The sequence below is a fragment of the Pseudomyrmex gracilis genome, unplaced genomic scaffold, assembly GCF_002006095.1.
Source record: "Pseudomyrmex gracilis isolate BER0280 unplaced genomic scaffold, ASM200609v1 scaffold_1752, whole genome shotgun sequence".
NCBI lineage: Eukaryota > Metazoa > Arthropoda > Insecta > Hymenoptera > Formicidae > Pseudomyrmex > Pseudomyrmex gracilis.
The window spans coordinates 1-23,718 of record NW_018022336.1 but is presented as its reverse complement, the minus strand read 5'-3'; the positions used below and the strand labels follow the sequence as shown (position 1 = coordinate 23,718).

At 36.5% G+C, this 23,718-nt stretch overlaps 3 protein-coding genes across 10 annotated transcripts; 1 reads left to right on the top strand and 2 right to left on the bottom strand.

Moving 5' to 3' along the window:
• Window positions 1-511: 511 nt before the first annotated feature.
• LOC109862409 (mitochondrial carrier homolog 2-like) lies at window positions 512-8,773 on the top strand. Of its 6 annotated transcripts, none has more exons than XM_020442458.1 (9): window positions 512-953; window positions 1,055-1,197; window positions 1,283-1,367; window positions 1,571-1,736; window positions 1,808-1,939; window positions 2,018-2,204; window positions 2,324-2,391; window positions 2,518-2,722; window positions 8,692-8,773. In XM_020442458.1, the coding sequence occupies exons 1-8, from the start codon at window positions 944-946 to the stop codon at window positions 2,708-2,710; spliced, it is 984 nt and encodes a 327-aa protein (XP_020298047.1). In that variant the 5' UTR covers window positions 512-943; the 3' UTR covers window positions 2,711-2,722; window positions 8,692-8,773. The 6 variants fall into 6 exon arrangements, with proteins under 6 accessions (XP_020298047.1, XP_020298050.1, XP_020298048.1 ...); XM_020442461.1 differs by having other exon boundaries at window positions 2,518-2,726; window positions 8,692-8,743; XM_020442459.1 differs by lacking the exon at window positions 8,692-8,773 and adding an exon at window positions 2,851-3,115 and having other exon boundaries at window positions 2,518-2,726.
• On the bottom strand, window positions 5,746-11,059 carry LOC109862408 (USP6 N-terminal-like protein). 3 transcript variants are annotated; one of them, XM_020442453.1, is made up of 8 exons: window positions 10,788-11,059; window positions 10,261-10,499; window positions 9,799-10,122; window positions 9,532-9,719; window positions 9,100-9,260; window positions 8,695-9,015; window positions 8,241-8,376; window positions 5,746-7,141 (listed from the first exon to the last, which is right to left on the bottom strand). In XM_020442453.1, exons 2-8 carry the CDS (start codon window positions 10,410-10,412, stop codon window positions 6,711-6,713), a joined length of 1,713 nt encoding a protein of 570 aa, XP_020298042.1. In that variant the 5' UTR covers window positions 10,413-10,499; window positions 10,788-11,059; the 3' UTR covers window positions 5,746-6,710. The 3 variants fall into 3 exon arrangements, with proteins under 3 accessions (XP_020298042.1, XP_020298044.1, XP_020298043.1); XM_020442455.1 differs by having other exon boundaries at window positions 10,909-11,059; XM_020442454.1 differs by lacking the exon at window positions 10,788-11,059 and adding an exon at window positions 10,594-10,781.
• Window positions 11,060-11,419: 360 nt separating this feature from the next.
• On the bottom strand, window positions 11,420-20,744 carry LOC109862410 (rab11 family-interacting protein 4). Its single transcript, XM_020442463.1, has 9 exons — window positions 20,302-20,744; window positions 19,593-19,667; window positions 18,435-18,473; window positions 17,411-17,525; window positions 13,579-13,743; window positions 13,068-13,437; window positions 12,826-12,971; window positions 12,664-12,714; window positions 11,420-12,549 (listed from the first exon to the last, which is right to left on the bottom strand). The coding sequence occupies exons 1-9, from the start codon at window positions 20,727-20,729 to the stop codon at window positions 12,427-12,429; spliced, it is 1,512 nt and encodes a 503-aa protein (XP_020298052.1). The 5' UTR covers window positions 20,730-20,744; the 3' UTR covers window positions 11,420-12,426.
• Between the last annotated feature and the right edge of the window lie 2,974 nt (window positions 20,745-23,718).

Here is a 23,718-nt window from a genome sequence, read left to right as displayed (position 1 = left end):
TAATCAGTACACTTTATACTTACTTCACAAATACAGGAAGACTGCGATGGTTGCCAATTTTTTCTTCCAATTTGTTTTATCCATAATTTTTGCCGTTCTACATTTGTAGGAAAACGTCTCATAGATTTACCTTTTTCACTACTATTGAAACAGCCAACCACGCAACAACCAGTCATTTTCTGCAAAACAAACACATAAATAAATTTGCAATTATTCTATCAAATTGCTAACAGAAGGTTAGAATGTCATTTTTTGTTGCACAGTGTCTGTACATACCTATTTTTCTATCATAGGTTTTATGTCCACTTTCTCCACTTCTGAATAAGCTTCAGATAAGATACAATATATATTTTTATATATTTCTTCAAAGAATAGCTATCGGGAGATATAAGAAAATCGGCCTTATACGATAAAGAATACGATATATATAGTAACTATCGACGCCATTTTGTTTCAGATTAAACATTGGCCAGACTCTTATTTCCAGGGACTCTAAGCGCCAGTGTCTGCATGAGGATCCAGGCTAACTTCGGCAAAACACACCCAAACTCTCGCACGTGTCACGGTCGTTTCAACTAATCGTCGTTTTCGCGTGGCGGCAGTGAATGGAAGTAAATGCGAGGATTAGTAAATGACTTTGCACGAATATTTTCTCTTAAAAAACAAGTTCGCGCGAAATTTCCTGTTGCACGCGGTCGTATATCGAAGTGTTAATATAAAACTCGACATTTGAATGAAGTGCTCTTGAACGGAAATAATTGCAGATTTATAATTGTCATATCTCCCAGTAGAGGACTGCTGGGAGATCACGATTAATCACGATTAACTTTGAATTCCCGTCAGCAACAATCTCTTTCGGTTTGAAAGAAGAACAACGAGAAATTTTTGCGAAAGTGGATTAAGGAGCACTTTGATGTGATATTAAATTGTGAGCTTCCAAACGATGGAAACTGGCAAGTTTTCACGTTAAAAAAAAACTTCATATTTTTGACAAATAAATTTTTTTATCAGCTCTGTTTATATGCTCTACTTGTTTTCTTATTTCTTTTTCTAGATAAGAAAAGATTTAGAACAACAAGAATGTCACAGAAGTCAAATTCAGGAAATGTTGATCCAGTTATGTGGTCGGATGTAGCCAGCCGCATTTTAATGAATGCAGTCTGTCATCCTATTGAATATGCCAAAGTTCTAATACAAGTAAATATATATTTATTAATTATAAACAATCAATGTTTTTTTGAAAGACAATTTATATGTATTTATTTTGTAAAAAAATCTATAGCTTGGCTATGAACCTATTCCTCCAAAACCAACTACAACATTGTTTGGAAAACCTGCACTAAAACTGCCCAATGTCTTTGCATATAGTAAGTATCTAACTTTAAATCTAAGAATTTTTTCTTATATATATGTTAAATTCTTAATTACAATCAGATATATATTATTTGTGTGATAATATACATAACTATATTAACTTATAACTTCAAAATATAACTACCACATTGATATTTTTATTTTGCATTTATATTATTTGTATTTTACATAATTATTATACACATTATTTTCACAGTTAAACATATAAAAAATGTAGATGGTTTCACGGGTTGCTACAGAGGTTTGATGCCAAAGTTATGTTCCTATACAGTTAGTATAGTAGCATGCGACAAAACTTTGGAGTATTTGCAGAAGAACTCGCCACAAGATAATAATGAAGATGAGGAAGATGAAAGAGTTAGGTACATATTAAAAAAATATATATAATAATAATAATACATGAATATATGAATGCAATTACTCTTGTTTGTAGATGCAAGAAATGTATGCGAGAAATTATATGGGATATAATCAGTAGGACAGTTGCAATCATAGTCAGTCATCCTCTGGAAGTTGTTTCATTAAGAATGATGGCACAGTTTGTTGGCGGAGAGAAGCAATATAGGTACATCAAATACATGAACTATATGTAAAACATCTTTTTCTAGATAAGTTTTTTAAAGTTTTATATTTTTACAAGCAGTAGTCTGTTGGGATCATTGTTGGAAATCTACAGAGAAAATGGAATATTAGGATATTATGCGGGAGTGGTACCACGCATCATAGGAAGTGCTGCAGTTATTTTAATAGCTGGTGTATCTACATACGCTATAAATAATTATGTTATACAGGAGCAGACGATAAAACCATATACCTCGTCACTAACAATAGTAAGCACAACCGACATTTTAGAATAATAAAATTGTGCTTTTGAACTTTCGTTATAGTGTTTTAAAAGTTTTGATAACTTTTCACACAAGTTTATTTTATGTGCCTCTTAAATTTTTAGTTCCTAGCCACTACCGCTACATATCCGTTTTTGGTAGTGTCACATTGCATGGCAGTAAATAATTGTGGGTAAGTAAACTCTGATAAGTGTTTTTAATAAAGATTAGATAAGAAAGATAAGGTGTTTTTTTCTTTCCGTATTTTTGTAAAATAACCTTGTATAGTAAAAATTAAAAATAATGTTTTTTATTCAAGTTTGATGGCCGGCCTACCACCGCACATGCCGGTTTACAAGAACTGGGTACATTGTTGGGCTCATCTGTCGGCGCATAACCAGCTAAAACGAGGGAGCAGCATGTTATGGCGCTATTACACGGGACCGCACATGTTATTGAATGGCAAACTGATACCAATTATGGGTGATAATTTCTATCAGCCTAGTCCTTAATGAGTTTTTCAAGTAAGTGAGTAAATTTGTTACAAAGCAAAATAAGCCAAACTTCGTTGTTACAAGTCAAACAAATGTCGACCAATAGTTTCACTTTTTATTTATGTAACGTATAGTATATATATATACATATTATGTAGGAAAAGGCAGAAAAAGAAAAGAAAGTTTGATGGCAACGAATTTCTACAGGAAAATCATAGAGTTCTTTATGTGTAGGAGACACGATCAATATAGCTTTCAGTATGTACATTTGTGATAAAAACTGACTATACATTTTATAGCTTTGACTGCGCTCAAAGTTAAACATTAGGCTCAAAACAATGACTGAAACCATGGATCAGATCTCTTCACAATATCTTGTAAATAAACTCCGTAATGCACAATAAAAGGAGATGCTAGAAGAAGCGAGATGTATTTTTTGCTATGTTTACAATTATTAGACTTTATTGTTTTATTGTTGACAATTAATCGACTTACAGTATGCGCTTCGCGTCAATAAAATTTCAATGAGTATTGCATCTTTCGAATTGTGTAAACGTCTTCCTATATGTAATTTGTGTCCTATAAAGAAGAACGATAACACACGAGAGTCTAAGCTACTTATTCCGCCTTTAATACGCGTATAAAAACAATATCGACTTGCGCTAACATTCTTAGGAGTGTTTGTACATACACTTGCTCTTTCTCCAGGCATTGTCTTTGAACTACAGCTCGCCTGCACAAAAGTAATCAGCTGAATGTGAATAATGAACAGAAAATATACATTGTATTCCACGGCTATATATTAAACTTTCACAATAACTTTACATAAAGTAAGTTTAGAATTCAATTCGTCACATTTTATACATCAGACAATTTAAATTCTCGTAAAACCACATAAATTAAAGACTATATAATATAATTGTGAAAATTGAATTCTTACAAATTCTCTAGCGTATCTTTTTGCTTATACACACATACACATACACACACACACGCACATACATAAATGCATTTGTCAAAAAAAAGAGAAAGAAAAAAATGAAAAACTCGGTAGAAAGTAAAGAGTAATTTTAGGGTACGCTGTATATTTATAATCAATGTGCATAATGATGATTTTTCACTTAAATTATTTGTATTAAAATCTATTCAAGATAGATATAAATCTCTCGATGTCTGAAAGTATTTTTAGACTTGAATAAACCTAACAATGTTCACACACTCTCAATAATAAAGTAATTGTACTCTTCTCATCTCTTTCTGTATAATATGTTAAATTGCTTTATCATATATATATATCTATAAGGAATTTGTCATATATCATTTATTGTTCATACGGTCAAACACAGTAATAATTAGTCATATTGCTTTGTCCTTACACAAAGAAGAAAAGTTTCTTAAAAACTAAATTACTTGATCACGCAAAACAAATATAATTGTGTTGCGCATACACAACAAAGATCCGAATGTTTATCGATAAAATGTATTAACGACACACACATCAGTTATCAAATTTTATATGTACAACCATATTCGTGAATAATATATATTCTCGGGAACGGAAATTTATATTCGAGTTTTACAGTGAGATTCATAACTACGTGCTAGATATCGGCATTATCAGAACAGCTATTAGTATTTAATTAATAGTTATTTAATTAATTCAATGTACTACAGTTCTTTTTATATATATATGTTCTTGTAAAATTTCTTATTTAATATATTATGTAATTTTTTTTACAGATTTGGTTGACTATATATCAAATTTGATTTTCTCAAGCAAGTACGATACGAACGCGTTGCAACATCGATCAGCGCTTTATTTATTCTATTTTTAACATTCTTTTAGTATCTACACTTTTTATGTCCGATGGAATGTCAGTGTCGTGATTATGAAGAAAATCGTATCATTCTGTATTGTCGATAAGAATCTCCGTAAAAAAACGGAGAGATATAAACTTGGATAAGTCTGAGAAGATTTTTTTTTATTGCATAAGTTGAAATTCCCGTTGTATATGTATAGTATATATCGAAAAACATATAAGGCTGTCGTTGTTACAACTGTGTTTCGAATCGTGTTATACGTAATCGACGAGAGGAACTTATAGTAGATCATTTTTTTTTTTTTTTAAATTCTCTATCAATCTTGTTCTTTCTTTTCTTGTGTAACATGATAAAGATCCGGACGATCAACATTTAATATTTATTCAATTAACATCGCTTTTTCTTATGCACTATTAATAAGTATAACAATTGTTTGTTTGCCGAATCCGCATGGGGATAACGTGTTAGGCTCTATTTGTATAGTAACTATATACATCGAGAAAATACTACGCGCATTTCGGGAATGTTGGCGAAATCGAAAGCAGAAAGAAATACACGATGTTTTTAAACACGATGTTTCACAGTCAAATAATGCAAATATTCTTGAGATTGTATATAGTAAGTTGAAGCTGTTCAATATTCACATTCCACAATGAAGAATTCAAACTCAATATTTGAAGAGTTTCTCTCACTGCTTTGACATAAAGTCTTACTTCCTCTTTTTCATTTAAATATTATGCGTATGTACAAAAGTATATTTCTTACAAGTTATTAAAAACAAAAAATTGACAGAAAGAACACATAGCTTAAAATAAAATAAAATGACATGTTGCATGCATTACAAAGGCAGTACACATAATACTTAATATATCAGTAGATAAAAGTAGTAGACTTTTTTCTTAAAAGAAAAAATCGTATAATAAATTCGTTCACTGGCTTTGAAGAGATACGCTCTTCTTTGACAGACTGTTTCTTTCTAGAGACAAATCTATTTTTTCATGTAAATATATTGCAAGATTTTTACCAATATTAGCTTAACGGGATTTATATTATTTTTACAGTGATTTTTTATTTATCAACAGAGCTCTATTGTTCAAACAGTAGTTTCGTTAAACAAGTGAATTTGTCTCTAGGTACACGTGTGTTTTGTACACAAAAACAACGATTTAAATCTTCTAGCAATTCAAAATATCATGACAATGTTATTGACACTTCGGTTGTCACAAATCTTGTCAGATGGTTATTTTTTTTTTTTTTCTCAAGGAGATCAAAACCACTGCTAATTGGAAATATGCGATTGTGACAAATACGAACGCGTGACGCAATGAGCAATATAAGTAAAGCAATATATGTCAAATGTTTAGCTGTCAATGAAACATAAATTAGGCCACAATGCGGCGTTGTTTTAACTTTTTCTAAACCGAGATGTTACAATCTTTGTCTCTTTTTTTTTTTTTAATTTTTTGAAACTGAAATACATACAATATATCTCTGATTTTTTGTAAATATGATCTTTGCGTAAATAGGAATGTAGTTAATCATAGTTCTACCGATTCTAAGATTGAAATATATAGTTAATTTTTAATTATTTCTTTTTATAAATTAAAATGTAATTTGTATATATAAGAATAACAGATATCAAAGATTACGTTATTAATTAATATTAAGATTACATTCTAAAAACGGTACATTGTATTAATATTTTTTTATCTCGCTTTTAAATTCTAATTCTTCAATTGACATTCTTTCTATAAAGAAATCTTTTGAGACTTAATATAATAGCTGTCGTATTTGTCATTTGTTCTTTCGATGGTATGTGTACGATTTATGTGCACATGTGTATACACACATACACAGAGTATATCAGAAATCACGCTTTGCGTTATTACACAATTTCTCTCTTTCCATAAAATAAATTATTTATTATACAAGAAAATGTGCAAGTTCCTTCAAATTACTTATTGACTTAGTTATTTTTAATGTTTATATATGCTATTGTAAATAAACATATCATAAAATCTGTTGACGGAGAAAAATACAATTAATATAACGTCATAAAATTTTTCTACTAGATCTGCGTGAATTTTCTCAAATATTCTGTCTGCGTATATGCTTTTCACGATACGTAGTATGTAATTTTTTTTTTTCATTTCCCACATACTAACTGCTCACACGCTTATGGTTCAGTCGACTCACTTTACTTCAAGTCCAGTTCCACCTCCGGGCTTTCCAGAGAGAACGGTTTCAGATTCTCGACGATGGGCGTTTGGTCCGGATCGACGCGAATGCGAATTTTGTTTGTGTCCAGGGAGCGTGGCAGCGTGCGCGGTAGGTCATCCTTGTAAGACGCCGCCGCCGACGGTGACGTATACGGCACATAAATGCGCACGATATCAGGACTAGGCTGATGCGGCGTGGCCCGCGGTGTTGGCAAACCGCCACTACCCGAGCTGGCGTTCGAAATATTGCTTTGAGTATCCAGACTATTATCCAATGCTTGGGAACGCGTTGCCGAGCTAAATACCGAAAGATCGGCAGTCGATGTCACCGACGTCTCGGCTAACGATCTACGGGAGCCGTTGGGAGACGTGCCCTCTTCAAGACTTGGATCGAAGGAGAATTTGCTTCCTGGGAACACAGAGTCTGTGTTAAAGAGCCTGAGTAAAGTCAAAGTTCTGAAAATGTGTGAGATAATATACAGCTTACTGGTACATTTAAATGGCTCAGTAAGAAAATGAAGATTTATCACAATCAATTATTACAAGATATAAAAATAAATATAAAATTGTTCAAATAATTTTCATTTTTTTCAGTAATAAATCGGCTCAAAAAATTTTGAAAAAAATGAAATTTAAAATACACATTGAAAATTATTAAAGCGCAAATTATTAACACAATGATAGTTTTAGTATTAAAAATTAGTGATCTTGTGATAATAATCGCGCAAAAACATCTAATATTTTATTCATGCGCATACACACACACACACACACACATACACACACAAGGAAGATGCTTTTGTCCAGTTTTATTAGTAAACAAAACTTGTTATTAGAACAGGATCGTTTGATTCACATGCATGGATAGAGTGTGTTTATATTAAATCATATAAGACTTGACTTGTAGTTAATTTCGACACATTTATTAAATATAAACATATGAAAAAATGATAAATGTTTATAAGAGTATTCATTAGTTAGACAATCCTGAGTTAAGCGCATCTTTAAAATGCATTTGTAACACAGTAAACATCTAATTAACATGAAAGATCGACATTCCGACTTAGATGTGATCCAGAGCATAATCGTAGAGGTCAATACGGTCAATATAATACTTAACACTATAAAAAAATATTCTATTGAATCCTCCGATGCATCTTTACATAGAATGCAACTATTATATAAATTATTTTTTGTAACTACAAACTACTTTACAAAACATAGTTTTATGCTTAATATCGTGTGACAAAGGCTTCCTGCAAAAAGATTCTCTACAAACTATATTCGACATTTTTTGTCAAACTTTATTGAGCAAAATTGATTCGCGCCGCGAAGTTTATCACTGTCACAACGAAGAGCATCGCTTTTTTTCTCCGCTCATAGTCTAGTGTTGTAGACAACGTTCGTATCGATGTCGCTCTCGTCCTCGGAATCGCTGCCGTGCTCGACGCGCGACGTACTGTCTGTGCTATTATCGTGTAATGTGTCGCGGCTACCTTTAAACTCACCGCCAAGATTGCTGGTCGGTTCTATGGGTGTAGTGCTCTCTCTGCCGTCGTCATTCAGTGCCATGTCCCTGCGCTGCGCTACGGACTCTCGCATTACGTGCTGAGCTTCGCTAAATTCTTCGCTTCGTCTTCCAACCTGAACGAATGAAATCAAGAGTAGGTCGTATGCTATCGTAATTTAGCAAAATCATCGAAAGAATTATACCTCCAACATTTTTTTCTGTTATCTCATTATTTTGATCTCTGCACAGTCGTTAAAAATTAATCTTATTTTTTTCGTCTAATTTTAATTTTTAGCTGAAAAATATTAGATTAGAAAATTTATATAAAATCTTTCTCAAACATTTTTGAAATTATTTAACGAAATATCCAGCACTGGAAATTAAGAATAAATTCAAATCGTGTTATTGATAAAAAAAAAATGGAAGCAAATAAAAGCGTTTTTTTTCAGTACCTTACTGGTGAAAGATGGTTCTTTGAAGGTGCCGAATGGATAACGGGGCAGTTCGTGCGGCAATGGAGAACCTGGATAGTCTAATTTGGCACGCTTTAACTCTTCCATGCTGCGTTCCATCGTGTTGATCACAGTGTCATCGTCGAAGCAGAAGTCCTTTTCCAATTTGATTTGCAAATAATTGCAAAACTCATCAAGACTTTCCATTGGCATCAAGTAACGCTTATGCAGCTTCATCACGGTGTACGCCATCGCTGACAACATGCGATCACCATCTAGCAAAAATATATCCCAAATACGGAGACCAAGACTCACAGGTGTCTGAAACGAGATGGATACAATATTTAGTATGTTACATAATCACTCGATGTATAAAAGTATATACAGTAGAAAAAAAAAACTTACTCTCTCCTGAAAAACGACAAAGAACCACTTCAACGCATAAAGTATTGAATCGCATCCGCACTTGTCCATCTTCCGTTTCAACTTGGGCAAGAATTTGTTCATTATCTTGTCATGGTGCTCTATAAAGCGATTTAATTTTGGAAATCCATCAACATAAAAGCCTGTAAAATACAATCGATGTATAAATATCACGATATTAAACAAATATTAATACTTTGTTCACAGATTGGTAAACACGATTGATTTAACCTTTAACATTTGAGAGAATATGTGTTATTCTTTGCTGATGTTATGTGAAAAATATGCGTCGTATATGTTTTCTTTTAATAATTTTCTATTCTTACTAATCTTCTTCTTTTCTTTTTTTTTTGTAAGTATATTATTTACAAAAAATGAAGTATTATAGTATTAGTTGTAGAAGGAAAATCCAACCGTGCATGCTGTATTTCTGATCGGCAAGCAACACAGAAAGGCCCCAGAATGCATCCTCTTCGTCCATATAAAGCAGCAGCAGACCGGCTAGCACAGACATTCCTTGGCAGTATCCTACCTCCATATTGTACATACTATAGGCAGCTAGTACATAAAACATGGATTTCTGTTTTATGCTATATCTCTCTCTGAAAAAGTGATAAGTGTATTAATATTTTTGCCAGACGTGTGTAACTTACACTACTTTGTATCAATATGTGTTTATACCTATAATTAATGTGATCTCTGTATTGTCTGGCAACATCGGCATCGATCTGTCGTATTTCTGTGGACCATTGGCGAGCCAGCTGCAGCATCTCTTCATATTTGCCTGCCTGTTCCTTCTTTAAATTTTTAATACCTAGAAGCAAGGCCCATACTTGACCGCGAAATCTATTAGGAATCCCCTTATATATTCTACGACGTAGTTTTTCCTTGGTTGAAACACTATCCCACTGTTTTGTCATCTTCTCCCATTTTTTTAATCTCTCCATCTCCACATTATGCAATTTGAGCTCATACTGGTCCCGCTTCTGTGGTAATCTTTTATCGCTAATATAAAAAAAAGAAAATTACAATTACATACATATATATGTAATTTTCTAATTACATATATATATATATATATATATATATATATATATATATATACACGTAATTGGACAATTTTACAGATAAAAAGATACATACTGTATAAATCCATATCTATCCGTAGTATGATAGACTTCATAACCGGGATCCTCCCAAGGGTCAATCTCAGCACCTTCCCTGCCACGATCATAGCAGCTGAAAATCCTATCGCGCTCTGCGGCAGACCGTTTCAACAATTCTTCCTCATTCATCCCACGTGACAGTATGCAGCCAGTATCTTACAAGCATGCCGTTTTGTTAATAAACTTCTCTACCATCATCTAGCCACACTGTGTCATCTGTAAATAAGCAAAAGCATATTCTGAGATGTTGAATCACTTGTAGTATCAAAATTCAACAGACTATTATCTGTTAAGCAATTAAGATAAATACTTTTCTCTTTATACACATTTCTATGAAACTACGTGTAAGATAGTACGTGTGAGATAGTAGAGCGCGATAAATTATATTTATAACTCAGTTTAGGCACATGTTTACATCTTGAAATCTATTAAATATTCTCTGAATAAGGTTACATCGCAAGGATGTAGTAACATATGTAAAACACAGAATGCACGCGGAATTACATGTATTTCTGTGGCGTTTGCGCCAACCGGAACGTAACAGATTTTGTCGTTAAACTGTCATATCGCGAAGCACATATAACTGGCAGGTGCATAAACGACTCGTGACCGACAGAGCGCGTACTCAATGCGTGGCCGATCGACCGGGCAGGTTTGAAGTCGATCTATCCGGATCTCTGGCCAGACGTAGGCGATGCGCGCAACACGACATTTGAACTCCTCGTCCGCACGCTTCTGCTGCTCCTCGAGGATCGTGGGCTCAGCGGTTCCCCCCTCTTGCTGCGATCCTGGCGCGCTCTCGTGTAGTGCCACTTAGGTTATGTCTATCAATATCGGAAAAAAACTCCATAATAATTTGCAATGAACGGTATTACAAAAATCCAAATTTTTGCCCACAAAATTGATCACGACTTTTTCTATTTTTAATTTTATACAAAAACTATTGCTTGTTTGTTTGTTTTTTTTTTTTTTATAAATATATCAAATAGCGGTGAGTTTTTTTCTTTTTTCACATTTCAAAAACAATTTTACGAAATATTTTGCATGAAAATATTTGAAAATAATTGTTTGTCGCAAGGGGAGGAAAAATAAAAGAAACAACAAGTATCAAAATATAATCATTTTTAATTGCAATTTTACTATTTTGTATATAACTTTCGGTATAAAGATCTAGAATACAATTTTTATTTATAAAAATTTTTATAGGTGCACTCGCAGTGATTCTGCTGACACGCAAACATATCTTAAATTGTTAATTTAAAAGGTACTTTACAACGCATCACAGTTTTACGACATGTAGCGTAGTCATGTCATCTCCGCTGTTATATTTATGACATACACATATTCGTTTAAACAGCACTGTCGTTAACATACACACAAATATCTTAACAATAGCTATACATAACGAATGTGTAGAAGAGCTTTTCGACGACGCGCGAAAAGTCCCAAAAATAAGTCGAGATTCGCTCATTATCTTGGATAGCTATCGTGTACCTTGTTCCGAAAGTTCTTGTCTTTGTTGTCGACAATAGAACGACAAAATCTAAGCGAAATTTATTACGATCGGAATTCATTTCCAAAAAAAAAAACATTCAACAACAGCTATTCTGATAATATCAAACTTGCGCGATGAAAAAACGAGAAATAGTAACAGCGGCAGTATATTGGCTTGAAGTATCGGAAACATCATAACGAAACGTGCAAAACTCATTTCTTTAATCGTACAGATCGTCTGTGTTTTGAGCTAAATTGTTGGCAATGAGCACATTTCGATCTTAGGGTAACGCATCTAAAGAACATTTAATGTTTCCTTTGAAGTTCTTCCTAGTTTTCTAAGTGGGGTTTTCGAAAACTCCATATGTTATAATCAGGCATCATCTTGAATAAGCTAAACATCATATCGATTTACTTTTCTCTCGCAAGTAAATCTGGCGCGCTAAAATTTTTGTTACAATATATATATATATATATGTGTATGTGTGTGTACACACTTCACGTAAACGATATATATAATTAAATATCGGCCTCACAAAAATTTTCTAAAGAGTTGCAATCTTCTTCAATTTCACATGAAGAAAATTAATGTACAATCTTCTTGAAAGTATCGGAACAGAAATTATACGTTTAAAGTGCACGCTACGTTTCAGTGGGTTTGCTTCACTTCCAACAATTGTGGATAATTTTCCACAATGTTTAGTAATATTCCGTCGATGTACGTTCGCAATTGCGTGTTCACTTCTTGCTGTTCTTTCAGAGCTTGTTTTAACTGTAACATTATGATGAAGAGAAAAATTAAACAAACCCATTGTGCAAAAACTTTTGATTTGAATACACACAACAGTATTTCAAAAGAACAATTTTCAATTGTTCTAATACGTACTTCAGCCATCGTGCATGGTTCGCCGAACTCACCGATTTCTTGGCCATCTGTCTGCAAAGTGATTAGAAAATCTATATTAGTATTCGCGATATTTTGTTTGCAAGACTGGTATTTATATATTCGTATAATTTACACACAGCGGAATATATCTGTATATATTACCTGGTCCGAGTTCATGCCGGCTAGTAGTTCTACAGCGAGACTGGGTCCTTTCTCGGCGTTGTTATTGCACGGATTCAACATTAAAAGTTCACGACCTGCTTGCAGTGCCGCGGCAGCCTGCAGTTCGTCTCGAGATTCTTCCAAGCCTATAAATTGACGTTATTATTATATTTAAAGACAAAAGACAGGCACTCGATTAATAGTTCATTGTGTGGAGGTGTAATTAATGGAGCGGAACGTACTTTTATTACGAGCTTGAAGCTCCGCTATTTGCTGTATCAGTTCCTCGAGTTTTTGTTGATCCTCATTCCGTAAGGAAAGTTCCTCTCGCATGGCGTCAAGCAAATGATGAGCCTCGTTAGCTCGGCTTATCGCGTGACGCTCACTTTCGCGCGCCACGTCCGCTTCTCTCCTGGCTTCTTGGAGTTCGTTCTCCAGCCGCGTCTTGTCCGCCCTGGCTCTCTCGAGCTGTTCGCGCACTCGCGCGATCTCGTCTCGCAGACTGGAGTTGTCTTGTTCCGCCGCTTGCAGCTTGATGGCATAATTCTCCAGTTGCAACTGACGCTCGCGTTCCAAACGACTCGCCCATTCCCGATGCCTTCGTTGTTCGGCCTGCGAAAAAAGAAAACAACAAACATGTCAAAGATGCAAAACAATGACGAAAGTTGAAACACACGACACGTTCAATATATAAAACATATTTTTTATTTGACGAATAACGCAATTTGATTTAACTACGACTGGAATGCTCACTTGAAGTCTCTCCTCGGCTCTTGTTTCCGCATCTTTAGCCGCTTCCTCCAACATTAATATGCGCGCCTGTAGCGTCGCATTTTCTTGCTTCGCTCGAGCATATTTTTCTTCACCGACCGACTTAGTGTCCGCTAAAGCATCCATTTGTTCCTGAATCATTTGAACCTGCGGCATTAAACAAACGGAAGAAGTTTTTAACATCTCGCGAAACACACCATGAGAATCGTGGATTTGTTTCACTCCCGAGCGTCTGTAGAGCGAATCGTTCGTACAAATTGCGGAAAGTTTCTCAATTTTGCTTAAAAATATACTCAAAAAAATAAATAACGAGCAATAAGTAGAGCATGAAATAATCGTTTCGTGATATATATATATATATATATATATATATATATATACATATTCGTTGGAAGATATAAAATGGATCGAGAGATGTCGGCCGTCGAAAAGATTACAAGCCATCGATCGAAAGTGAAAATAAATTTAATGCTAGCTATAGATCACGTAGGCGCGTGGAGAAAATATATATTGGGAGTTGCGTTACCCACCTCTTCCGCATGCGTGCCTACGCTATTGCGAATATCAATGGTAAAACTGCCAATGAAAAAAGATAGACGCAGCCTAAAAGCGCTCGCTTTCTCGTCTCTTTTTTATTCAATAAAATCTGTTTCGCTGAAGCTGATGAAAGTACGATAAGTGTCTTTATGATCTCTCATCACTCGACTAATTTCACAGTTGCTGTCACACACTCGCACGAAAATAACAATATGTTACAACAAAAGCGTTATTCGCTATTACCTCATTGGGGATCATCATTGAAAAGTATCGCAATAAAGATAATCGAATCGATAAAGCTCTCAACGTTCTTGGTATTATGTTTTGATGATTTTTAATCATTTACGGAATGACGAACGTTTGCCAGCAAACTTGCGAAACATATATATTTCTAATGTGGAATTTACACAGATTTATTTTTGGATGTCGTGTTCCGCTATACGCGCAGACACGCGAAAATAATTTTCTACGTATAAATTTATATCGTAATAAATACGCAATAAAAATTCGCGTTCCTAAACAAATTCGATGTAATTCGCAACGAAATTTTGAGGTTTAAAATTCCAGTAATTTGTCATTTGCGATTTCCCGCGTTGCACCGGAAATACATTTCTCTCTCTTACTTGCTCGCTAAGCCGAGGAGGCCCACGGCGACGAGTTGAGTGTCGATCGTTGCTGCGCAGCAACAACGGCGGCGGTGGCGGTGGCGGCGGCGGTGTCAGCGGTTGCTGTCCCACGAATTGGAACTGGCCCTCCCACAGATCATACTCCAGACCGGCACCAGGTCCGGAAGACGGCCCCTCCCCGGAAAGCGACGCGCGGCCGTCGCGATCGTACGGATCGATCGTCTCCTCCTCGCAAAAGTTCAACTCCATCGCGCGCCGCGCGGCGTAATCGGTGTCTTCGGTAGCGGGGCCGGCGGTCGGTCTTCGCAGCCGTCGTGTTTATCGCGTCACGTCATCGCCTCTATCTCGAGCACACTTCGTCATCCCCGCGCGATTTCCTTCGTCGTCGCCGCCACTGCCGCCGTTGTTGTTGTCGTCGTTGTCGTCGTCGTCGTCGTCGCCGTCTTCTTCTTCGTCTTTGTTATCGCCGTCACCGTCGCCCGCGTCGCGACGTGCGGCCGCGCCGCGCTAATACGCATCGAAAATGCACTTCAGGCTTTCTTCAGCGCGAGAAACAACCGCGCGCACACTTCCACCACGTCCTGTTGCGATTCTACGCGCCAGGAATATATATTCTCTCCAAGTCTCTTCGCTATCCGCGTGTCCGTTCCGTGCGATATACGTCTCTCTCGCTCTATCTGCGATCGCCCACCGATCGCGGGCCGGGAATCTGGGGAGTAGCAGTCGTCGACGTGCTATTTGTGTGCATTGCACATATGCCACGTGTCGGCTAACTCCAATCCGACTTGACGCACAGACGGTCACGCGTACAAGTGTTACGTCGAACAAACCTTAGTCCTCGCGCTCTTGCTTTTTTTTTTCTCGCCTGTGATATTTGCGACAAGAATGTTGTCGGCACATAATACGTACTGTCTCAGGTGAAGCGGAAATCGATGTAATTTCCATTAGCGTACATTCCAATAGTCATTTCGAACAACGGTTTCTATATTTGTCGCGACGTTTATCGTGAGGTTTATTTTCCCGTGCCTTCTCGGCGCAGAAAATTGTAACAAAAATTCTGCTAAAATATTCCACATGAATATTTCACGTCCGTAATAAATTTTCTGAGATTTGACACAAGCAGATTTGTCTTTTTTTTTTAGCACAACAGCTTTTGTATTACTGTTTTATTTAAAAATCTAACGTATCGAAAGCATACCCTATGACACTCTGTGTATAAGTTCGGGATATATATAGTTCCCTCTAATCGAAGTCGGTGCATTTGCGGAACTGGTGCAATGTAAGACGATAAGTCCGTACCGTCGATAAGCACTCGCGATAAAACACATACGCCCCTAATTATTCTAAACACGTATTCGACTCCGATTCGCGTTCCGCGATGACCTGATGTCGTGTGTACATCGGACAACTAATGTTGTCCAGACCCGTCGAGGATGATGATAACTCGTTTCTTGCCGGTCGTTGTTACATCATCGCAAGCGTGTCAGCGCGCGTATTGCACGTTAACGTTACATCGGCGAATGTCCCGTTTACACATTTACATAAAAAACGCTCACAAGTGTGACGTATTTACGCTACTTACGAGCGTAAAAATTTATCGTTAAAGATTACGTTGCGTGCTTTATTTCAATTTTATATATTTGTTTATTTATAGATACTATATATATTTAATATATAGTAATATAATATTTATATATTACGATTTATGTATAGATACTATATATATAGATATTTATAGATACTAATAGTTTATTTATATAGATACTATATATATTTAATTATTACGATCTCACACATCTTATATAATTATAATTTTTGTAATTTTTATGTTCACTATTTAATAATATTAATATCCAATATGCAACACATATTTCACTGATTTGATCTTGTTGAAAATTTACGAAGCATTAAAATACGTGTTTGTTAGAGGAACGTGTGAGCACAGACTGACCGTTTTATCAAATTGGAGATCACGTTTCTTCTGACCATTTCTTGTAGGCGTTAAATCCTAAGTAGATGATCCATCCAACGATCAAAAGGAAATTCAGAAAAGGCAAGCTTGACCATTCGAAAAAATTCCAAAAATCGGATTGCGCTTTTAAACAGGCCATGCGTTGTATGTTGTTGTCTCTTTCCTACTTGCAAAACTGCGTCGCAAAATTCCCAAATCAAATTTGCTTGCGATAGTTCGTGAATGTGAGTTGCGAATTTCGTCAGCGGTTTCGATTGCTGCTGCGGCGATTGCGATTCGTATTTTCATGTGATAAAATTTCGCTGGATTTTGCGATAAAATTGCTTCTAGCAAGCCGCTCGAGTTTCGTCACAAATACGTAAGTAATTTAAACGGGTTATTTATCGTTTTCGTTTTATTTACGTGGGCGTAAGATGATGATCAAATTACTTGCAAATTTAATTAACGTCTATACGTTGCCATCGTATTACATTCAACGTGACAGGCATTTGTCTTTTTTTTGCATGTGAAATTATCTAACGACGTTTGTGCGTTTTTAGAGCATGTAAATCGTATATAAAAGTGAAATTCGCGTGGAATTTAAATGATCAAAAATTAACGAACAATAAGAGTTCAAGAACATTCGCGCAACTAGATCTTTAAAAGTGAATAGAACAAAGTACACATATATATTGCTTACTTTGTGGCTGAGATCCATTACATCCTCCAAGGAAACGTCGCTGTACATTTCATCCGCAGGATCATAATTCGAGCTCATTCCCGTGCTGTTAAAACTACCGCTACGGTACAGTTGGCTGAAAAACGTCATGCCGGAGAAAATTCTTTTAGAATTATCGACTTTTTTTATACAAACGCTATCTAAAGATATATTACTTTTGAAAATAAATAAACAATGAATTTACGATTAAAGCAACATGATTATAGTAAAAGTCTTAAATTTAGAAAAATTTGTAAACTGCGTCACTTTTTCCAAAGTAGCGCGATAGCAAACGCACTACTTCTTTTTTCTAATCATTGTACGTAAATGTTGAAGTTTCTCATTTTAGTGAGCGAATAAGGCACGTAGCTCCAAGTAATGACAGTAGGAAATGTAAAAGGAAATGCGAATATCAAATCGCATAGAATATGAGTAACGTAACAGAGGACGCCCACGCTTTAGAAAGTCCGTCGATCCAAGTTCCGTGAAAGGTGATGCAGAAGCATCATCCTACGGCGGAAACTTCTTTCGTCTCAATTACTTCTTTTCTTCTTAAGTACGTGGATCCAATTAACACGCGAGAGATAAGAAAAGAGATATGGAAAAAATTATTCTTTCTCACACACGTAAAAAAAAAACATATAGCCACTCGGAAATATTAATTTTTTTCAAAAATTACAGGGCGAAACTTCAACTTTATCGTTAAAATGGTTTAATATTAATTTATATAATTATAAAACAAAGAATCAGAGAGCCCCTGTGGTCCAGGTTGAAGGTCGACGTTTAAATAACGTAACTTAAAAACTTAAAACTCTTTTTACATTTGAACGTCCACCTTCAACCTGGACCACAGGGGTTCTCTGGTTCTTTGTTTTATTAATTGTTTCATCGAGTCGTTATTAATATTAATTAATTTATATAAAAAAAACAGTTTTTCCTTTATTATCAATCATTAATTTTCTTATAGAATAATTCGAATTAGAAAAATTGATATGGACAATCTCACCTCGCTAATGCATTCGAGCTGAGTCTCTTCCTAGCCGAACTGTAAGCAAGTACGAAAATATTTTCCTTAAATATATGTTTCATGTGTATTCGTTCTTTAATATACATTTCATGTATATTTAAATCTTATACACGTATATGTCACAAATGCGTATTTATAAGAATTACTTTCAAGCGAGTTTCGTTACGTTTTCACGGTTGTGCTGTGATCGCACTGCCAAATTTCACGGTCAAAAGTAGCTTTGATCACAAGCCAAATCACACTGTATAAATTGGTTGTAATTTGGTTGTGTTACGTGCAATTATATATACGAAGAGGTATGAAATTCGCAAAGTTTTTTTTGATTGATTTTGATTGAACGGCAAAGTGCAATTGCTAATCTACATCATAAGTAGAATGATTGTCGCGTGTTGAATAACAATCAAAAATTATAATCGCTTCATACTATACAATTCCGGAGCGGAGCATTTGCACATGTAATTATCTAATGTTCGTAACAATGTGCGCGAAATAATTACAGGAGTTTGCACGTATAACGTATACAATAATTTGAATCAGCTTGTGCACATACGTGTTGTGTTACAAAGAAAGATTTCGCTTTCTACAATCTTCATCAGATGTTTCGAATTCATTGCGAAGTATTATGAAAAATTAAATCAAAAGTAAATATCGGATGCGCGATCGAGAAAGTATTTATTGAAAAAACGCAAATTAAACCATTTTCCGTTTCCGAAATGTGATATATATTTCGAATGTCGACTAATAAACTCCGACGAAGAGAAAAATAGGAAGTGATCGTTCGGATGTAATGATATTCCGTCGTTCTACGAACTCGTTTCCGTTATCCCACATAGATGGCCGAAGATAAGTTTCTGCAAAAAGCAGAGCTATTCTCAAGAAATTTTGAACAAGTTTCTTATCTCGCGCACTCGTCGCATTAACATAAACCGGTTATTTAACATCGTCTCGTCGCTTTCCCACGAGAGTTTTTTCGCACGCAGCGGCGAAGCGTTCATCATTGTGTCGTGCTTTTTAAAAGAGCGAACGGCGGAAATTCTCTTCGGACGGGAAATTATCTATATGCATGTGTACTTGCGCGCACTCTCATTATTATTAAAGACGTGTGTTTTTCTCTCTCTTTCTCTTTCTTTCTCTTACCAGGGTGGTGTTCTACGCAACGACGTACGCAGCCAGGAATGTCTCCCAACGGTGGAGTTCGGGCTTCTCGGATTTCTATACAAAGTCAGAAAACGGAAATGCTAGTGACAAAAGTGTATTGTTAAACTCATTCCTGCAAAAAGCAGGCAAAATTCTTTTGTAACGCGAAGGCAAAATTCTTTCCACGACACGAGAATCCGTCTCGTCTTCGGATACAACATGTGACTTTTAAAAAACATTTCCATTATTACGTAACCTGTATGACTAGCGCGTATACAGAGATAGCAAGTCAGTCGGCATTGTTCCCAAGGTGATAAGCATTATGTGCAGCGTTATTTTCTTACGTAAACTTCTCTCATTCGGCGCATAATATTGCGCGACCATTGCCTCGATTATAATGCGCTTTAACGTTTTAGCATTAAAGTTGGTACAACTTTGAAAATAATCTGCTACATTCCGCGCGAAACTTGTGTTGTTACGTATCGAGCGAGCATAACGGCAGGAAGCAATTGACATAATAAAAGACCCGGCTCGCTTTGTTCTAATTGTCTAGATTTCAATGAGGGTTAAATACCGTGATTTGTATAAAAAGAATTGAGAAAAAAAAAAAAAAAAAACAATTGTGCAAAACACTAATCAGTGTCTCCTAATCAGTATCTCCCATGAAACGGTATTGCCCAAGAGATGAACTCTTTATCGAACAACTCACTTGTGAGAATTACCAGTTGGCGAGGGTGCCGAACTGCTACCACCCGGCGATTCCGGACCGTCGTCGCCGACAGAGTCGCCCTCGACGGAGCCGAAACCTTCGTAACTCTCCTCCTCGTCGTGACAACCGATCTTGATGGTGGTGGTGGCGTCGACCGTCGTCGCCGCCTGATGATGATCCGGGCTCGCGGAGTATCGTCCGGAGTCCGTGAGATTCGAGCTAACGAGATTGTGCAGGTCGACCGACATCGATAGCGACGGCGGGCCGCTGTTCTGATTCCACTCCTGGCCAAGCAGGCCGTTCGTGGTGGTGCCGTGACTCTCGTCGTGCGACGACGCCGTGCTGTCGGCCACGCCGTTACCGGCTACACTGCCGTTAGCGGATGACGACGTAATGGTGACGCCACCGGGTGTGCGGGTGCTCACCATCCTTGGTGACGACGGTGGATCCACCGACGACACGTCGCGCCGGTGGACTCGCGACGCAGGAGCACGACGACGACGACGACGTATCGGCGAAACGCGCTCTGTTCATCCGCCGCCGTTGTCGCTGGAAACATCATCAACGTGTATAGTGAGTCAGACGCGAGGTATGCCAGGAGTGTCCGCTTCTCCGAGACCGACCGACCAACGCATTGTAGCGGTATAAAAGAGAAAGAGAGAAACAGAAACGGGTTGAGAAAGTCGTTGCCCGCGAGAGAACACACAGCTTCTCCTTTCTCGTCCTTCGACCAAGAGTCGGGGTCGAGGTAAACTCGTATGCGTCATCCTTTACGTGCGATTCTCTTGTGTCGTAGGTCTCTTCCGAGAAAGAGGATACGTTGAGTCGATGAATTTAAATTTTGCACAACGGGGATAGGGCGCGCGGAACCAAAACTCGCGCATTCAACGAACTCATATTAGTACGAAGGAAATCCGCGACGACCTCTTTTTCATTTTTCACCTCTTTGCCGATATCGACTGGCAAACGGGTCGGTCGTTATACCGACTATATGCATGAGGTAATGCAGATATGACGGCGAGATTTCGCGCGATATGCGCGTATTCTCGACGCTTATTGAAACAAGTTGCAATCTAGAAATACGGTAAGAGAGAAAAGCGTGAGAAAACCGGCAGGAAAGTCACGGCGCGAGAGGAAGTCATTCTCGGAATATCTGCGTATAAAATATGAAGGGGAGAACAACTTGCTTGTATAAATGAATTATTTACGATATTCTTGCGCAACGGAGAATTATTTATTGTTATTTCATCTATGTTATTCGCGTTTTTCTCATACTTTCGTTTTTTGCGTCTTCGATGAACTTTAAAAAGTAAACATTGTTTTTTGGCAGATGCGTGATGAAGTACACTCTCGCGAAGTTTTTGAGCACGTGAATTGCACGCACACACGTGTGTCTGTTTCCAACTACACTTACAAACGAATATGAATAACTCAATTCGAACTTATCTCAGGAAAAGCCGTGATGATAATTTGTTTTCTGATTCTTTGTTTCAAGACGCATCAGTCGGAAGAACAAAGCGATTGTTCTGTTTAATGGAAACCGCTATCGGTGAATCAGTGATGCAAAAGACGTAAATAAAGGATTTGGATGATGACGAGCGCGATCGAATTACACAAAATGTCTACACGATCACAGCACTTTGGTAATTCTCATCTTGAATGAGAATTACCAAAGTGCTGTGATCGTGATGTGGCTTCTAAACAACTGTTCTATTTGTGATTTTTTATTTCAATGGCAGATTAAACTTGAAAAGTAGTTTTGAACGACGACAGCGTTGATATTAAGCTTGTTAAGATGTTAATTTCAATTTAAATTCGAGATGTGTATAAAACGCTGTAGCAAATAATTTTACGATCAATTTTTCATGAAAAAAAAAATCTACGTGAAAACCAACCGTTTGTAAAGTTATTTCTGAAGCGACTGGTGAAAATGTCAAAGATAAAACGTTCGAACACTTATTTTAATAGCTCCCGGACGAGGATGGAAAGATGAGTGGCTCATCTTATCGAACGTTCAAACAGGAACGTCGGACGCACGTGGCTTATAATGCATGTGTCGTAAAAGTGCTCTAGGTAAAAAGCTCAAGTTCAAAAGAGCTCTCTTAACGTGCGATAACACACAAACATATATTATCGCAACACAAATTTATTCTTTGAAACATTGCCAAATGTCACCTTTTTTCTTTCTATTCACTTCTATCTCTTTCGAAATAGTACACATCTATATTTAACAATATCACGAAACGTATAACAGTGCGATGTCTAGTGAGAAAAACTACTTTTTTGTTTCAGATTCGGGATTTTTACTATTTTTAAGAAGAAATTCTCTGAAAATTCTTTAAAAGATTTGGAGTATGTATATTTTAGAAAATAAAAAACAAAATTATATTACTTGCCATCTGTGTTCTTTCGTTCTAATTTCACATAAAGAGAGAGAGAGACATAAAATAAAATCTGCTGTATAATAAATATCTAAACTGTTATGAACTGTTTCAACAAACGTCACATTAAAGTAAAGAGCAATGTTCTCAATCGGAGTACTCTCTGAGTACTCCTGTTCAAGGAGCAAAGATAATTGGGAAGATCAAAGAGATGGAAAGATTGAATATATATATATTCCGCAGTTTATATTATAAAAGTATCTATTATTCAAGGTAAGTAATCACATTCCAAGTTATCTGCGAGAGAGGACATAACGGGGTCTCTGCGATTTCTCGTGTTACAACTGTTGTGGATTGGAAATCGAAATCAGATCAAGGAGATTTGTACATAATGCATGACATACCGCGCGTGTACTCTATTACTTTTGTATATCACATACATTTAATTCATGCACGTAAGTATATCGAGTTAGGACTTGGTTAGGAGGAGTGATTGTGTGCGTACGTGGGTTCGTTGTAGTACGTAATTAGATATAAGTTTAGCAAGTAGTTAGAGCAGAAAATAAGGTAAGAAGGCGAGAGTTAGACGAATAGGTAGTAGAGTAAGCTCAGGAAATAAAGGTAGGATAGGTGGTGAGTTAGGAAGGGAGATAAAGCAAGGAGAAAAGGTTGCCGAAAAGGTGAGGTTATGGCGGGAAGAGGTACAGAAACAAGCAGAGTGAGTAGGTTAGGGAAGAGTAGGAAGGAGGAAAATCAAAAGATGTTGGAATTCAAAGGAAATACAGAGAAGGAAAAGAAAAGTGTGGTTTTCGAAAGCGAAACGGCGGAAAAAGATAAGGGTAAAAGTACAAAGGAAGTGGAGAGTTTAGAAAAGATAAAAGCTGATTTAACGGATAGGCTAACAAGTGAAATAAACGAGTGGAAAAAAGAAAGAAATAGACAGATGGAAATAATAGAGGAATGGAAAAAGGAAAGAAAAAGGCAGAATGAAATAATGGAGGAATGGAAAAGAAAAGAAATGAATTGGGAAATAAGA

Coding starts and splice junctions, on each gene's coding strand:
- LOC109862409 (XM_020442458.1), top strand. Junction 1,940..2,017: donor GGCGGAGAGAAGCAATATAG/GTACATCAAATA, acceptor TTTTACAAGCAG/TAGTCTGTTGGGATCATTGT. Junction 2,392..2,517: donor ATGGCAGTAAATAATTGTGG/GTAAGTAAACTC, acceptor TTTTTATTCAAG/TTTGATGGCCGGCCTACCAC.
- LOC109862408 (XM_020442453.1), bottom strand. CDS start 10,412: ATGAATGAGGAAGAATTGTTGAAACGGTCTGCCGCAGAGCGCGATAGG. Junction 9,261..9,531: donor TCAGAAATACAGCATGCACG/GTTGGATTTTCC, acceptor TGTATTTTACAG/GCTTTTATGTTGATGGATTT. Junction 8,377..8,694: donor AACCATCTTTCACCAGTAAG/GTACTGAAAAAA, acceptor TCATTCGTTCAG/GTTGGAAGACGAAGCGAAGA.
- LOC109862410 (XM_020442463.1), bottom strand. CDS start 20,729: ATGGTGAGCACCCGCACACCCGGTGGCGTCACCATTACGTCGTCATCC. Junction 19,668..20,301: donor CCAACTGGTAATTCTCACAA/GTGAGTTGTTCG, acceptor GACTTTGTATAG/AAATCCGAGAAGCCCGAACT. Junction 13,744..17,410: donor TAATGGATCTCAGCCACAAA/GTAAGCAATATA, acceptor TTAATGCCGCAG/GTTCAAATGATTCAGGAACA.